This window comes from Podarcis filfolensis (assembly GCF_964270895.1).
Source record: "Podarcis filfolensis genome assembly, chromosome: 17".
Classification (NCBI taxonomy): domain Eukaryota; kingdom Metazoa; phylum Chordata; class Lepidosauria; order Squamata; family Lacertidae; genus Podarcis; species Podarcis filfolensis.
In genome coordinates, this window is record NC_139621.1 from 23,602,622 (window position 1) to 23,620,974 (window position 18,353).

Here is an 18,353-nt window from a genome sequence, read left to right on the forward strand (position 1 = left end):
GCTTTTGGGATGGTTTTTTTTAATAAAAAAAAATAACAGAATAAAATACAGCACAATAGAATCCTAAAACCTGCATCAAAATGAAGCTAAAGACAATAGTGTGTGTGTGTGTGTGTGTGTGCAGGAACTTGCCTGGATACTGAACGCCAAGGGCTCTAGTTGCACCTTGTTATTTACTATGAAGCCTTCATTCACTCCATCTGTTGCCACAAATGTAAATCTGTCAATCCGAGAATCCCCTCCTCCATGTCTATAAGCAATGTTCAGATTGTCCACATCTTGTTGGCTGAAGCTTTGCTGCCATAGGCCAGACTTTCTGTTGAAGAGCTGGCCGTACTGTGGGAGCTGTGCTAGGAGAAAGGAGAGGTTTTGCGGATCTGTGTCTGGGTCCGAGAGCTGGAGAATGTCTGGAGAAAGGAATGCAATGCCACCTTCGAGTAAGGTCAAGCCTTTGTTCTTGGCCACTGTAGGTAAGGCTTGGTCCACTGTCTCCAGGATGATCTCAAACTCTCCGTGTTTTGTCCTTAGTCCATTGCTGACGATGAATCTGGCAAAAAGAGGCAAGTGTTCCTGTTTCACCATCTACTGAAATGAAATATAACAGACACCTTTACTAAAGGGTTTGCCTCTCGGTTACTCTGAGAACATATCAAGACCCCAGTCTCTGAAAGAATGACACTCACGAGTGGCAGACACAAAGTCTGTGAACTTAAGAGACAGCATTCAAATGATTTATGATCAAACCAACTGCATAAATGGACTGCAAGTTGCGGGAATGGTTATGAGGATGCAGATACGTCATTGCACCCATGTTTCAGTATTCTGTTATGTTTCTTTTCAGTGACCCCAAATTGCCGTGGAAGTGTTTGTTTACTTTAAGGATCGACATGCCACTTTTCTGGTGTTCAACTCTTGTTTCAAAATGTTAAAGTGTAACTGATAAACGAACACAGCTATGAGCTGCCCAAGGGAGGAGGCCAGCAGCAATGGCCATGGAAAGAATATGGAGAGGTAGCCGCTGCTGCCACCGCTGCCAATCAGGAAAAGCGCCGGCTCATCCTCCACCCCAAGCTCAGCAGAGATGGCACTGGTGGGGAAAACAAGGACGTTCCGGGATCAAATCGGAAGCCAATATGGCTTTTGTAATTCTGGGACTGTGTACACACACACACACACACACAGTAGCACCTTAGAGACCAACAAAGTTTATTCTTGGTATAAGCTTTTGTGTGCATGCACACTTCTTGGTGTATCTGAAGATGTGTGTATGCACACGAAAGCTTATACCAGGGGTCAGCAAACTTTTTCAGCAGGGGGCCGGTCCACTGTCCCTCAGACGTTGTGGGGGGCTGGACTATATTTTGAAAAAAAATATTGAACAAATTCCTATGCCCCACAAATAACCCAGAGATGCATTTTAAATAAAAGCACACATTCTACTCATGTAAAAACACCAGGCAGGCCCCACAAATAACCCAGAGATGCATTTTAAATAAAAGAACACATTCAACTCATGTAAAAACATGCTGATTCCTGGAACGTCTGTGGGCCAGATTTAGAAGGCGGTTGGGCCGGATCTGGCCCCCAGGCCTTAGTTTGCCTACCCATGGCTTATACTAAGAACAAACTTAGTTGGTCTCTCAGGTGCTACTGGATATATATATATATATATATATATATATATATATATATATATATTGTTGATTTAAAGTCTGCTACCACTGTCAGCCAAGTTTCCTCTCTCCAATGAACTATTATTTTGTATAAAAATAAAAGCTGTCTGGCCTTCAAGGTCACAGCAGGCAGGGGTCTTCCTCAGCTCTCCTATCTGAGTGCCTCTGAGACAGGAACAACTCTTAATTGGGGTGTGCATTGAGCCACAGGCATTTTGTTCATATATACAAACCAATGAATATTTGAAACACTTATTTCACCTTAGCCCTAGGTCAAAGGCCAGAGCTAGAACTCTTGAGGTCAGAAAAGCCTTGATACCACTGGGGTCGTGTGCCTGATTCTTGATGTAGAGTTTGTGACCTCTTGGCCTGAGAAACTGCTGATATTCAAGTTACTACCCTGAAAACTTCCACTGATGATTCAGAGGTGACTAACGTGTGTAGGCATTATGCCATCAAACGGATGGGGAAACGAGCAGGCAGGTTTGATGATTTATAAGAGTAAGAAATATATTTACTGAAGGTAAATATATTCCCATCTGAGAAAAACTGCAGCAGCTGTCTGAACTGACCTAATGCTTGTTCCAGCAGTAAAACGGATGTCCTGTCATCAGTTTAGTTATATCACAGCTTCAGCTGGAATGAAAGCAATGATGTGGATGTAGTCATACTTTGGTTCTCGAAAGGCTTAGTTGTTGAACAAATCAGCTCCCGAATGCCAAAAATCCAGAAGTAAGTGTTCCGGTTTTCGAATGTTTTTCGGAAGCCGAACGTCTGACTCAGCTTCCACTTGAGTGCAGGAAGTTCCTGCAGCCAATTGGAAGCCGCACCTTGGTTTTTGAATGCTTTGGGAGCCGAACCAATTAAGTTCGAGAACCAATGTACCACTCTGTAAGGGCATTTTGTGAATTTTGAGGGTGAAGAGGGAAGATGATACTCAAGCATCGGACCAAATTGTTAAGCGACTTTCCTACCATCAACAAAAATTACTTCCACCCACTGTTCTTGTAAGCTTGAAAGGTTTTCCTGACTGAAGATGCACTTTCCTATTCCCTGCAAACAAATGGAAGTTTGCCCACTCAATTGAATGGAATGAATAAAAAAGGAGCTGACACTAGGATAAAATACTTTAGACCATGTTGCCCTAAAGGACTGCGGTGGCAATTTGCCACAGAACACACCCCCTAAGCAGTCTGGAGACCTCAGAGTTCTGCTGCCCCAAAGAATTGCCTATATGGCTCATATAGTGCTCGTTCATGATGCAAAAATATTAATACTAAAGATTTATTAGATTCTTGCTTTAGAAAGGCCCACAGATATAGTAATCCCAAACCTGAGTAAGGTAAAGGACTTAGCAAACAGTTCAGCACATGAGGATAGATTATCTGTGGTCCAACTTTCAAAGGCAGGCTAGTAATTGCCATGCAAATGGCGTGCATTGCTAGGTCCCCCCAGACAATGAGGTTGTTTGTTTCAAGGAAACACCATGCCCCTTTCTTCCAGCGTGTTGTTTATTCCATGTTTAGTTCTGTTCCACGTTTCCCTCAGGAATGGGAAGCAGCCAACATTCTCATCACTCTGATGAAATTTTTTTTTGGGATAACTCTCAAGCTTAGTTAGGAGGCTGAGTCACGTGACTTGATTTCACCATTACCAAGGTTTTCAAGGCTTTCTCTAGTTCATGGCAATAGAGCTGGCTGCAGGACTTACCATCTGTCATGGCATTTAAAATATAAAAATGGAATCAGGAGATAGTGCCAGCTTATTACAAAACTGATCCACCGTGTCAAAATGGAGGACATTAGCATGTTCTTTTAGCATCCTGCTGCCAGCGTCTGATGTCAGATTGCTAATCACTTGAAGTCATCTGTCCAAAACAAGCACTGCCAAATCCTTCTTCCAGGCCAGCAGCATTAAACAATGCTGTGAGGTTTACGATGAAATAAAGTGCCTTAACGGACGGTAAAAATCTGATCATTTAAACCCTCATTTAATTAAATGTCACCAGCCCTTGGTGTTTTATTTTTTAATAATCTGCCACAGTATTTATATCTCAATATATAACCAACTGCTTGGCCAAATTCGAACAGCCAGGAACATCATTTTACAGTGATTGAAACAGACACGTATATCTTCATTTCATTAAAATACCTCGTCAAAGTGTGTCTGGTCTGGGCATAACACTCTGGGCATGTCTATAAGCAATGTCACACGAATTTAACTATAGGTATGTATAAACACACACACATAGTCAGACTGGTAGCTACTTCTATGCATCTGAACATGAATATGTACCATCTTAGTTAAACTGGAACAAAAACAATGGTGTGAATCCAGAATCTGGCTTTTCCCCAGTCTACTAATTAATTAAAAAAAGCAAAATCCCAGATGAGGACAGCAAATCGACACAGAACTGCCGATAATACAAATTTGTTTCATTAATCAATGTCTCTGCTTTTTAATCGCCTAATCAATGAGTTTAAGTAAAGAATTTCAAATTGTTAAAATACCTCATTACACTATATTAAATTAAAATATCTCTCCAAACCACAGAAAAATAATCTTAAATGTGCTGCCTGAATCAAGATAAGGGCATAAGTAGTTTGCAAGGCAGTGGGTGATATTCAACTAAGTTTTACTCGGAGCAGATACATAAAAACAAATGAGTCTAACGTACTCATGTCCATTAATTTAATGGGTCTACTGTCAGTAAAAGTTAGTTGAATACCACCCAGAATGTTGCCCTGAGCATACACACCAACTTTATTTGCAAAGTTTTGGTGTTCAAGAAGATCCAACATTATTTTACATTCTGAATTTTTCTTCCAGCTTTAAAACTGAGTGCAGAAACTGAGCAGCCAAATTAGTGGTGCAGCTAGGTAAAACTTCATTTACTTACGGGCAATAATGCTGATGCCCTAGAAAGGGTTCATGGGCGACCTATGAAAATAATTAACAACCTAGAAAGCAGGTTCCAAATGAGCTTGGTTATACCATATTTTTAATGTGTGCTTTTAGGAGACAACTAAAATGTTAACACACAATCCATTTATGTATCTACCACGTTCCCATTATGGACAACTCCTTAGACCACAAAGACATTGGTAACTATTTCCCATGCGGTGCAGGGAACTGTTCAAGTGCTATTCTTATTTTAGATGAGGAGTGGGAAACTGGTGGCCCTTCAGACTACAGCTCCCCTCATCCCTGACCCCTGGCCACATTGGTTGAGGCTGATGGGAACTGGTGTCAAACAACATATTGTCAGAGTCATGGCCGGCAGAGAGGAATCTGCAGAGGGGGAGGAAGAGGCAGAGGAAAACAGGAACTTGATTCTTTCACACAATGAAAGTGAGATAAGCCCCCCTCCAGAGGAGGAGGAATTGGCTGCGCCTGAATCTCCAAGAAGTAGGAGGCGGAGCAAGCAATTAGAACAAAGGACAACCAGCAGGAAGAAGGGCTGGAAGCCAGTCGAGTCAACTGATGCCGACAGTGAGGAATGAGTTGTGGGAAGCTTGGATTGCTGTAAGCCTGTTATTGCTAATAAACCTCAACTTGTAAAACTGCCAGCGTTTCGTGTCTTGTGTGAGAGAAGTGCTAACATGGACTATATGGAGGGCCAGAAGTTCTTCAACCCAACATGGATCTCTTTGCATGAAGATGCCATGCCCAGAAGGAGAATGCTGTACCACCTCCTGCCATGCATTGACTGTTCCTACTTCCAATCTTGATGCTACTTTTATTAAGAAAAGCAATAGATTTTTCACTGCTTACCTGAACGTATCCCTTGGAGAAGCTGCCTTGCTATGGTGGACATAGCAGACGGCCTGGCCTGCCACATCCATTTGGCTGAAACTTGTAATGGCAACTCCAGGATAGGTGACATACTCAAGCTGCCCGTACTGAGGTGGGGAGGTTATCACATAGAGGATCTCCTCTGGCTTCTCAGTGCCATCGACTGCAAGGAGGACGTCAGTCATCAAGTAGCCTCTGTCGCCCTTCATCACAGTGAGCGGCTTTGTGAAAATTGCAATGTTTCCTATAGGACACATGGAACATAAATATTAACGACATTTTTTGGTTTGGATTCTTACTAGGCTTCTGCTGGTGGGAGTGCTCCTTGAATGAAATTCCATTCACAAGATGTTCCCATGAGCAGAAAAGGAAGAATGTGACTTATATTGATTAACCCTCCCCATTGAAATGTATTCTGAAGGGTTGGGCCCCCCCTATAATTCTGATGGAAATAGAAAGAGGAGCATAAATTGCGGGTGTTCATTTATTTGCCCCATGACCAGAATGGAAATCAATCTGCTGAATATGAAAGGTATTTGCTGCTATCAATATATAATTGATAACTCCCCACCCCAAAATGCAGTGTGTTTCCTGTGCATTGAAATGAATAGTGTAAACTAATAATTAATTACAGTATGTAAAATTCTGCTATCGTAGACGATGAGATGAATAATGTTAGTTTTTGTTAGAAGCTGAACTGCAGCAGAACAGAAACAGGACTGTTCGTGAAGAACATGGGTTGGAATGGAAATTGATGCCTTCTTACAACCTTGTTTGTAATAAGCGTAAAGTCTGTACAACCTCCTTGTGATGAGCTCTATAGGATTAGATCACTGTGAATGTGTGAAGCTATCAAGGGCCTGCTTGGACCTAAATTCATACATACCCAGTGCCATTTTTCTGGAAAAAGAGGTGCTGGAATTCAGCGTGAATGCCACTCTTGTTCTCTTATAATAGCAATGGCACTTATCTGAGATCTGCGGGAATTGAGTTATGGCTGGAAAAAAGCCCTGTACATACCCATATACAAGATCAAGTATGAGCTGCTCCTTAGGAAAAAAAAAATACTAGGAGGAATCTTGCCTTACATGTGAAGATTAGATATAGATATACCTTTTTCCAAGTCCTTGATGGTAATAGGGAAAACCACCTCTGGTGATCTATTGCCTCCATCCCACAGATGAAACACAAAACTGTCCTGCTCCTTTGAGCCAATTGTTCCGGTGTGTATGTATCTCACAGAGTTCATGTCTATGTCATTCTGGGTGCACTTCATCCCATTTTGGAGTGTCTCCCAGTCATGGCCTACCTAAAAAAACCAAACAAAAAAACCCCTGTCACTAAACAAAAGAAATACTATTTTAGTGATCAACTGTGTGTAATGCTAGTGATGAGACCTTATAAGCCAGGGGTCAGGGACCAACAACACCTTGGCCTAATTTCATGCGAATGACAAGGAAGAAAAACAAAGGGGAAGGGGTAGGTGTCCTGTCCACATTTGACTGTGGCCCTGCTCACTTTTGGCTCTAACCCTGCCTAGCATTGATTCCAGCCCCACCCAGTGCCACATAAATTGCCCTTGAGAGGAAGCAGGATGAAAGACTTTCTGCCCCAGTTTATAAAGCATAGCCCAGGAGTAGCCAACTCTCATCAGCTACTACGGCCAGTGTTCAAGGATGATGGAAGCTGTAGTCCACAATATCTGGAGCCCCCCTTACTGGCTATCCCTACTGTTGTCCGTAGCTACTGTAGAAAGGTAAAAAAAGGTAAATGACCCCTGGACAGTTAAGTCCAGTCAAAGGCAACTATGGGGCTGCGGCGCTCATCTCGCTTTCAGGTGAAGGGAGCCTCCGTTTGTCCACAGACAGCTTTGCAGTCATGTGGCCAGCATGACTAAACTGCTTCTGTTGCAGCGGGACACTGTGACGGAAATCAGAGCACACGGAAACACCGTTTACCTTCCCGCCACAGCAGTACCTATTTATCTACTTGCACTGGCGTGCTTTCAAACTGCTAGGTAGGCAGGAGCTGGGACAGAGCAAAGGGAGCTCACCCCATTGCGAGGATTCGAAATGCCAACCTTCTGATCAGCAAGCCCAAGAGGCTCAGTGGTTTAGACCATAGTGCCACCCTCCATATAGCCACTGTGGCCTATGGCAATTATATAGTTCTGAAAATATAAGCAGGGGTACATATTTGGCTCCTGCCAACCTAGCAGTTCGAAAGCATATCCAAGTGCAAGTAGATAAATAGGTACCGCTCCAGCGGGAAGGTAAACGACGTTTCCATGCACGGCTTTGGTTCGCCAGAAGCGGCTTAGTTATGCTGGCCACATGACCTGGAAGCTGTCTGTGAACAAATGCTGGCTCCCTCGGCCAGTAAAGCGAGATGAGCACCACAACCCCAGAGTTGTCCATGACTGGACTTAACGGTCAGGGGTCCCTTTACCTTTACATATTTGGCACACACAGAATTAAAAAGAACAAGAGCCCCAGTGCATGTTCTTCACACTTCCTATAATCAACTTCCTCTGAAACAATTCTGTTGGCAGAAGTTCCACTGATGTGAACAGAACATCCACTACTGGATTGTTCCAAGGATCAGAGTGGAAATTATCTTAGGCACTGCAATGTGTTTCAAGCCATGAGAGACTATTAAGAAACAGGAGGATTACACTGATTCCTATTCTAACCCAATAAGTCTGGGTTCTTCCTTTCCCCTCTCCCCCAAGCAATACTTTGTTTGGTTTTTGTAGAAATACAAAAACTGACCTTGAGCTGAAGATGTCCATTTTCTGGGACACTCTCAAATAAATAATAAATTTGTTCCCTTGGGGTGTCTTTATCTTCAGCTGACAGAACAGCACTAGAAATAATTTGGGCTTCGCCCATAGTCACCTCTATCTTACCCTTCCTGCAACAAACAAACAAAGGATCCATCATGTTATTTGTTGAAAAGGAGGATAATTACAGAAATAATGAGAGGAAGAATCACTCAGAGAACACACACCCCACACACAGATTTCAAGCATGCAAGGCGTCATTCTGTTAATATAGATGAAGAATGAGGTCTTCAAACACAGTACTGAGATCCTAAATTATGGCCCAGATCATACAATGGCATGAGGAGTTAGGGATAGAGGAGAAATCCAATTGCATTTGAAGGTGAACCTACATAATTTGCCCTTTCCAGAGCAATACACAAACTGAAACACAGTCACCTTTCTAAATTTGCACTTCCCTGGTCACGTGATGTGTAAAATAATAATAATGCATATACAGCGGTAAAGTATTCTTGAAATGCATATATTGAGGTTGCTTTGCAAAAAGTTATATATTAGGCAAAAATGTCTATATTGGGAGATATTTGCACTAAAATGGAAAATGGAAAAAACACAAATTTGCCTGGGAATGTGGAGAACTCAACTTAAAATGAGAAACCGATAGAAACTGAAATTGTCAGAGTAACCCAGATAGGAAACTACAGCAGAGAAAAGGTCTGAGCCAAAGTTTGGAATGACCACCAGAGGGTGCAAACATTGCAAACTTGTTGCCTTTGATTTGTATACAATATGAGTGTGTTATTTTGTACATACAAAGCTGTGTATCTCTGTTTGTAGGTACCTCGGATTCAGATTTGGCTACATTGCTCTCTCTGCTCATAACAGAATGTCCTTCACCAAGGATTGTTTTTGTGGCGCGCTGTTGGCATTAGTCTGTGGTTATTTACAAGAGATGAGCTCTATTAATCACTAATTTGCTGTTGTGATCACCACTGAATCACTTTGTCAGAACACATGCACCAAATTGGAACATGAACATGTGGCTTACTTGCTCAGCACTGGTTTCTCGTCATTAACTGGAATGACCTCTACCGAAATGGTTTTTGACACTTTATGTTTCCCATCTGATAGCTGGATTGAAAAGCCATCCGCTAGGCTGTCGGAGTCATCATGCATATACATCAGCCTCATTCCTGGAAGGTGGGATGAAGGGGACAGTAACAAGAGAGAGGGAGAGGGGAGGAGGAGAGGGGGGAGAAAAATAAATCGGTTTCCCTCAAAATCTCTCTCACATCATTTCCCAGTGTTTCCATCCTGCTCCCCGCCCCCCACAAGTCTGCTGGTCACAGCCAGCTTGCTTCAACTAGCATGGGACAAGCCTTGAATACAGCAGCTGTTCATTAATCCATCAGCACACCATTGACTCAAAAACACATATCACGGCCTGCTTGACTAATAATGCTCCTTTGAAAACAATCTGCTTTTTTAAAGAGAGAGAGAGAAGAATGTATCTGTTTTGTCATTCATCTATCCCTGTAAAATTTAAAAAATGTTCACCTTCCCTTTTGAGCACAATTAGAAACCATATTTCAACTACTCTAGTGTGATTTGATAAAAACGTTGGGAGGTGCCCCACTGTGGCTCTTCCCAGTTAGCCAATGCAGTATGGGAAGAAACCAAAGGGGTTCCCACACACCAAAGGGACTGTGGTGTAAACCACTGAGCCTCTTGGGCTTGCCGATCCAAAGTTTGGCGGTTCAAATCTGCATAACAGGGTGAGCTCCCATTGCTCTGTCCCAGCTCCTGCCAACCTAGCAGTTCGACAGCACACCAGTGCAAGTAGATAAATAGGTATTGCTGTGGCAGGAAGGTAAATGGCGTTTCCATGCGCTCTGGCTTCCGTCACAGTGTCCTGTTGTGCCAGAAGTGGTTTAGTCATGCTGGCCACATGACCCAGAAAAGCTGTCTGTGGACAAATGCCGGCTCCCTTGGCCTGAAAGCGAGATGAGCGCTGCAACCCCATAGTTGCCTTTGACTGGACTTTACCATCCAGGGGCCCTTTACCTTTTTTTTTTTTAACCTTAATTGGGAGGAAGCTTCACCAAACTCAGTGGACCTGACTTTAGGACACAAGTTGTGAAGCTCAGGCACACAAACCTTTCTGAAGATGCAATGACTTGGGATGAAGATTGGGGAGGGGGGGGCTGACATTGTGCGTGATGCATGGGCGACAGATGTGATGCCATCGTGTGACAGCTTGGCCTCCGTGGCTGGTGGCTCGTCTGCCTTCTGCTCCTCCTGCCACCGCCACAGGCTGGGGGCTGCTTCCCCTCTGTGTTAAAAGGAGGAGGAAGAGGATCCATCGTGTCACAACGGTGTTGCATCTGGGCATCACGTCTGACTTGGTGATGTCACGTCCAACACCCAGATGAACATTGCGACGGCTCAGCTAACAAATGTTGGGGGGCTCAAAGGGGTGCAGCCTCTAGAAGTCAGTGCCCTGCCTCCCTTTCTGGCTCTTGTGACTCCCCAGCATAGTCTCTGCCCGCTTTCGCCATGCCAAGCATTATTTTATAAATCAGGCTCTGCTTTATAAAGAAATGTTGAAGCTTTGTTGATTGATGGTTTCATTGAGCAGTCTTGGTCTTTTGACAACTCCTCTTCTCACAACCAAAAGCATAGGGCCTTCCTCTGCACAGCCAACTCAGGCTGCATCTAGCAATTCTTTCATATTATTACAATGCCTTCAGCCACCTATTTTCCAAACTAACTCCCAGTATCTGTAGCCTTGCAAGAAAAGTCCTCCAGCTCCCTTGATCTGTTTGGTTGCAGAAAGACCTGAATGCCATTCACAGTGTAGTTTTATGCATGTCTGCTGAAATGTGAGACTTACTGAGTTTGAGGGCCTTATTCCCACCGAATTTACTGTATTTTACTCTGAGTAAACATACGATTGAATTGTTTACATGTCTTAAACAGATTTGTAGCCTGATCCTATCAAGCATCCTTTATTCAGTCAAAGAAAAGAAAAAACCCTAGCAAATTATGGTTAGGGGTCCCTTTACCTTTACCTTTATTCCCATGCAAATATGCATAGTACTGTAGTTTAAATATGATTTTCTCATAGAGATGCTGTGTACACATCGCCAACTTAAAATACAGCTTTTCCTCAATTCGGATCAAAGCTGGTTTGGAGAAAAATGTATCAAAACACAGCATTTCAAAAAATAAAATAAAATAAAATAAAATAAAATATTTTTTAAAAAAACACAACATTTCATAAGAAATGACAGTATAAATAGGAAATGCATTAACTATATGTACAGGAAAAGTACAGGGCTAACATGTGTACATCACTTCCCAAACAGTGGGAGTACACTGGGTGCAGGGTAGATGTGTACACAACCATAGATATATAAAAGACAACCTTTGAACCAGGTGCAGAAATAAAACATGAATATTTCTTATTATCCCACCATTTGGCTGTAACTGTTCTGAAGGACAAACAGGCTGGGAGAGCATTTACCGTTTTTCAAAAGCTCCATGGAAAACTCATGCATAGGAAGTTCGTGGTGCTGGCGACCGTCAGTTGCATGTTTATAGCGGATGATGTCATTGCCATGATTCCCATTAACAAGGAAGCCGTGCTGGGGTTGCCGGAGGACAGTAAAGATCAGGGGATCTTGAGGTATGTCCAGATCAACAGCACTGATTACAGATGGATCCAGTTCCTTCATCTCGCCCTCCTGCACCTGAATGGTCAAAGGAAGTCAGAATTCTTTTGCAGAATGAGGGAATAATATAGACATGGAATTTGTAAGCTTGCTGATGCTCATCTAGTCTGTTCCAATAAGCCATCATTAAATTTTGCTGGTGCTCAAAAGTCCACCTGATCTTAGGTTAAGGTGTATCTCAAATCATGCATCTCAAAGGTCTCAGGCTCAATTCCTATCTTCTCCATGTAAGGCTGGGAGAGACCTCTGTCTGAAACCATGGAGAGTGGCTACCATTCATTGCGGACAATTATTGGAGGAACTGTTGGAGGAAATGTGGAGTGATGGGAACGTACAGTCATATGTGGTGGGACTGTCCATTGGTTAATGAATTCTGGAAACAGATTGGTATAGAAATATCGGGAATTGTGGGTAGGAAGGTGGAAATATCTAAATTAATGGATCTTATTAGCCTGAGTAGCACCGAACTAGAAACAAAAGAGGAATGTAAATGGGTAAAACTGATGGTAATTGCAGCCAGACAGGTTATAGCGAGTAATTGGAAAAATGCAGAAGAGCTAGGGGTGAACCAATGGAGGAAAAGACTGAAAAATATTATAATCTTAGAATATCTGTGATGATACATAAAATCAAATGGTTTAAGGTCAGTGAGAAGGAGGAGGATTGGTTTGAGAAGATATTGAATTATTTGGGTAGGTTTGAACACTTTGGGGCAATTAAAATGTTAAAAGTTAAATAAACCTTGTGGAGGGAGGAGTGTTAATGTATATAGAATTGTACATATGGTTGATTTGAATATGTTATTATTGATTATGTATACCCAATGTATCAGCCACCTCGGGGGTTTCACTGTTTGTGTTTTGGTTGTTGGTTATATATATATATATTTAATAAAAAATCATTCATTGTAGACAATAGCAAACTAGTCTGCCTGGACATATGTTCCTAACTCTACTACCCAGCTCCAGCCACCATTCCTCTAAAAATGCTGTGCAAACAAATGCAAATAAATGGTGGAACTGTAAGGTAGTAAAAGGATTTTGGGAATGGCAGATAAAGTTAATGGACTATGCTGAAATGGCTAAAAAGACCGAACGAGTCAGAAGGAAGACCAATATTTTAATAAATGTATAACTTATCTTAAAGACCATTGTAAACAGTTAAAAATCATTAGTAGGATTGGAATATCACTTGTAGTTCAAGGGTGAATTCTGGACATAATGGAAGAGGTAAAGGGTTTGGATTATCATAAAAGATGTGGGAGGAATTGATTAATAATAGGACCCACAAAGGGGAGGATGAAAGTCCAAGAGATTCCTTGAAAACTTGTTTTTATTATTTATGTTTGTTATATTTCTGTAAAATTGTAAGTTGAAAAACCAAATAAATAAATTTATTTTTAAAAAAACAAATGCAAATAAAAAACATGTGAGCCAAGGGATAGGAGATTGGGCAGCTAAAGAAAATGGAACCAAGAGGCAGAAAGAGCATCCAGGTGATGTTTAGGGACCAGGACAGGTAGCAAGGAGCAGAAGAGCTAAGTGATGGATGGCGACTATGAAGAATAGGGAAGCTGAGTCTTGAGCCAGAATAAATCCAGAGCAAGCTTGGAGAAAACTGTGACCCTCCAGGTGTTGTTGGGCTACAACTTCCATTGGTGATGCTGTCTGGGGCTGAGGGAAGTTGGAGGCTTCCCATGCCTGGCATAGAGGATAGAGAGGCAGATGTGGGTTGATGAGGACTGCAAGGAAACCAGAAACTCAAATTAAGACATCTTGAATCATGCATAGTGCACTGGTTTACTTGGGGTTGACTGAATACACAGGCATAAAAGATGGTGTTCCCAGAGGACGGTCTGAAGGCACATGAGGCCACCACCTTGCCGAAGCTAAGCAGCTCTTGATCTGATCAGTGCCCAAACAGCTGATCTCCTGGGAATCACATGATGGACTTCATGATGGAAAAAAGGCAGGATATAAATGCAAGGAAACAAATAAATGGAATATGCTGGAAGAGTTGTGTGGGGAGGAAGCGAAAGTAAAGACGAGCTATGTTCTCTTTGAGAAAGGAACAACCAGAGGAACACATTATATTTCAATCCTTACTGTAATATTCCTTGCTTCAAATTCTGGCACTTCATCATTCATCGGGTTGATCAATACATAAAACGGTGTCTCCATCGAACGATGCTTCCCGTCAGTGGCATAAACCATAAACTGGTCTGCGGTTGGTTCTATTCTCCTGTGCCTGCTCTGGACATAGTTTATGTGCAGACCCTTTATGTTTTTCAGCTGAAATGAGGCTAGATGAAAGAAATGCAAGTTCATACTGGATATGCATCTTCTCCTGTCCTCTTTGAAATAACCTTGCCATTCCCTAACATGTACACTCGTTCGGGCTACAGGTGTTTGTAGAAAAGAGGAGGGATATGCTCTAAAATGCTTCTGAGGAGGATATTTACACAAAATGTGTTCTGAGACCTGGGGTGGAGCAAACCCCTCAAAACTTTGGGACAATTTTAACATCCAGTGGCTGTGGGAAACCAACTAGAAGGGGCTCCCAATTCAGGAGTCCCCAGATTTTGTTTTTGTTTTACCCCACTATTCAGCAGTAGTCCCAAACTCGCCAACAAAGCAATTTACATGAAAACAACAACCATAAATTAAAACTGCATAATAGGAAAGCAAAGGCAACTTATAATGAAAAAAGCATTTTAAAAACTTGCTTCAACAGTTGAAGTTGAAACTTGCTTCAACATTGAGGATGGGGTGGAATCCACCAACATACTTTAAGGCAGCGGATGGATTAAGAGGCCCAGGAGATGCTGTGTGGCCACAGAGAGAAATGTTGGTGGCTGCCTCACTGAGACTCAGTCAAATTCAAAAACTCCCCAGCAAGAGTTTTTTTCACTATCCCAGGCAAGGTTGGTTCCAAGTTCAATAGACGATGCTCAATATAAAGCCTTCTGATGCTCCCCCATTGCACCATGCAGGGCCGGATTTAGGTTTGATGAGGCCCTAAGCTACTGAAGGTAATGGGGCCCTTTATATGTCCAGCTGTCCTTTGCCAACAACAAATTGTCCCTGTTTTTTGTGTTGAATACATGCTATTTGGTAATTTATGGACCTAAAAAGGTAAAGGGACCCCTGACCATTAGGTCCAGTCTCGGACGACTCTGGGGTTGCGGCGCTCATCTCGCTTTACTGGCCAAGGGAGCCAGCGTACAGCTTCTGGGTCATGTGGCCAGCATGACTAAGCCGCTTCTGGCGAACCAGAGCAGCGCACGGAAACGCCATTTACCTTCCCGACGGAGCGGTACCTATTTAACTACTTGCACTTTGACGTGCTTTCGAACTGCTAGGTTGGCAGGAGCAGGGACCGAGCAACGGGAGCTCACCCCGTCACGGGGACTCGAACCGCCAAACTTCTGATCGGCAAGTCCTAGGCTCTGTGGTTTAACCCACAGCGCCACCGGCGTCCCTAATTTATGGACCTAATAGGTATCTAAAGCCATTTGCACATGTTGCCATGCAACCAGTCCATGCAGAATGTAGGCACCCTATATATAGAAATGAGCAAACCAGTGATATTTTAGGGAGCAGGCTAGTGGGGGGCAGGGCATTACTTACATCATAGTAGCCTACACAACACAAAACACTGTTGCTGTATGTAGGTTTTATTTTATTTGTTTTTTATCTTATATTTTGGAAATGTACATCCAGGTGTGTTTTTCCTTTAAATTTTTTGGGGCCCCCCAAGAAAGTGGGGCCCTAAGCTGTAGCTTGTTTAGCTTATACCTAAATCCGGCACTGGCACCATGCAGCCCAGCCCCCTCCTCCATATATTTCTGGCAAGTACAGAAATGAGGGACAGACGTACTGATGAAGGCAGACAATGACAAAGGAGGGTTAACTTGTCATACTCTGTATTGTCCCGAAGAGACTTAGCATCACTCTCTTCATCACAATGGCATCCACCTGGCATTCATTGGAAAACCAGAAGAGGTGGGGGCTTAAGGCAGCAGCATTGCAGTGGTGGAGTGGCTCAGCTGGTAGAGCATGAGACCCGTAATCTTAGAGTTGTGGGTTCGCGCCCCACTTTGGGCAAAGGATTACTGCATTGCAGGGGGGGGGGGGACTAGATCAGTGTTCCCCAAACTCAAGTCTCTGTTTTTGGGACTACAATTCCCATTATCCCTAAGTAGCAGGACCAGTGGTCAGGGATGATGGGAACTGTAGTCCAAAAACAGCTGGAGCCCCAAGATTGGGAAACACTGGACTAGATTATCCTAGTGGTCCCTTCCAACTCTACAATTCTTTTGATTCTTCACTGGTAATGGCCCCTGCATACATTTGACCACAGGAAGGCAAAATGGACTGCAGAGGTGTTGGCAATGTGCCTCGATTTAAATACAAATTGCCTTTTCCTGTAGAACACATACCTATGCTTATTCCCACGTTGCTTTTCTCAAAGCCAGGGGAAGGCAATATATTCTCTATGTACCCAAATTGGGGAGGAGAAGCTAAAACAAGCTGTAAGTCATCTGCTTTCGTGTCGGGATCAGTGGCAGACAAGTGGTTAATTGTAATGGCAGCCGAAGTGCCCTCGTCCACAACAAACATGGCACCTGCAAACAAATGATACAGTGATAAGTACTAGTCACAGGTAGGTAGCTGTGTTGGTCTGCTGTAGCCGAAACAAAATAAAAAAATTCCTTCCAGTAGCACCTTAGAGACCAACTAAGTTTGTTATTGGTATGAGCTTTCGTGTGCATACACACTTCTTCAGTGATAAGCACTGTATGACTTAAGGAGCCGGAATTGCAAAGCTAAAGAAATGTCTCAGATAACTGGTGGTGAAAGCCATCGTTCATCTGCTTGATAGCAATGTTTTCCAGTTGTGCCGTACCAATGACTCTTCATCCTCACCAATTGAATGAGGAGGGAGAAAGAGGGGCGGGGGGAACCACACTTGCAAAACAATTCTGCTGATAAGCTATTCAGTATGGTTTATGCAGTGCTCAAGATCGGTTGTTACCTCTGTTTGTCACAGCATTAATTGCCTGAGAGCTGTTATGAATTGCTCATAATGAACCATTTTTCATGCATCAGTGCTTAATTTCCCTGCTGGGACAATCCTTCATTTCCAGAACATTGCTTAGGTGATAGACTGCAAATCACAAAGTTACTCATACATACCTCATTGAAAAGTAGTGGACATGCACACATTACTGGCAAAAGAGCTGCCTTTCGTATAACGCCACTCAGTTATAAAAAATAAACAACTATTGAAATTGTCACAGAGAATCGATGCCGTGTCTGGTCTAGGTATGTAGGACTCATTTAGGTTATGTGATTGTTTTTTCATGGAAATCCCTAACTTCAACATTTTGAAGCTAAGCATGCATGGAACAACCGTCTTAAAAGAAAGAAAGAGATGGAAAGAAGATTCTGTACCAACCAAGGAGGAGTGGCAGATTAAATGAATGGACTATGCTGAAATGGCAAAACTTACTGGAGCAATAAGAAACCAAGAAGGAAAAAACTTTATTAAAGAATGGGGGAAATTTGTGGAATATTTGAAAAGTTATTGTATACATTTAAGTTCATTGGCAGGATTAATTTAAAACCAAGCAGTTAAAATTAATGTTAAAGGAAAAGTAGGGAATAATTAATAATTGGAATAATGAGGGAAATGCAGTGCGAAGAATTAAAAAATATAAGAAACCACAAAGTGGTGGGGTAAATATACATATGTCTATTGGGGAAATATTGGATTTGTATGTTTGTAAAAAAGTTTGAAAAACTGAAAAACATTTATATATATATATATATATATATATATATATATATATATATATATAATCTTTGTACAGTGGCTTGAAAACCTTAAGTGGTTTGTAAATAAATTAGCATAGACAGTTCAGCATTGTCCTAACATGTCCTGAATTATAATCTCAAATTCTCAACAAGCCAGCTGGGCATACAAAAAATAAAATAAAAAAATGTCAAGATGTTTTACCAGTAACAATGGATGGTGGTTGGTTGTCTATAGGAAAGATTGTGATGTTAATATCATATACTGGAAAAGATTTATGGAGCGGAACAGAAGGAAAAGGAGATTCGTCATAACAACACTCATTTGTTGGGCCAATTTCATCATCTGAGACAACAAAGGTAAGGATATCAAATAAAGGGGTCAAGCCAATCTCTCCACCTGGGGAAAACAAAGAAAGAAACGACAAGAGATAAAACAGGATATTTTTGCAATGCAAGAAACATTTGTTTAAAATGCCGAGGTGCAAAATATTTTCAGCAATAGTCATGAAGAAGAAACGAGAAGAATGGGAGGAATTTCTAAAATTACTCA

The 18,353-nt window shown here is 42.2% G+C and overlaps 1 protein-coding gene across 1 annotated transcript in view; it reads right to left on the reverse strand.

Moving 5' to 3' along the window:
- FREM1 (FRAS1 related extracellular matrix 1) overlaps positions 1 to 18,353 on the reverse strand; it is a gene marked incomplete at its 5' end in the record, with an annotated part of 76,098 nt that overhangs the window by 24,664 nt on the left and 33,081 nt on the right. The window contains 9 exons of the mRNA XM_083592618.1: positions 133 to 547; positions 5,448 to 5,712; positions 6,582 to 6,777; positions 8,240 to 8,381; positions 9,299 to 9,443; positions 11,777 to 12,002; positions 14,090 to 14,286; positions 16,426 to 16,611; positions 18,006 to 18,200. Of these exons, the coding sequence (XP_083448744.1) occupies positions 133 to 547; positions 5,448 to 5,712; positions 6,582 to 6,777; positions 8,240 to 8,381; positions 9,299 to 9,443; positions 11,777 to 12,002; positions 14,090 to 14,286; positions 16,426 to 16,611; positions 18,006 to 18,200 (1,967 nt within the window). The remainder of the gene's footprint in view (positions 1 to 132; positions 548 to 5,447; positions 5,713 to 6,581; positions 6,778 to 8,239; positions 8,382 to 9,298; positions 9,444 to 11,776; positions 12,003 to 14,089; positions 14,287 to 16,425; positions 16,612 to 18,005; positions 18,201 to 18,353) is intronic.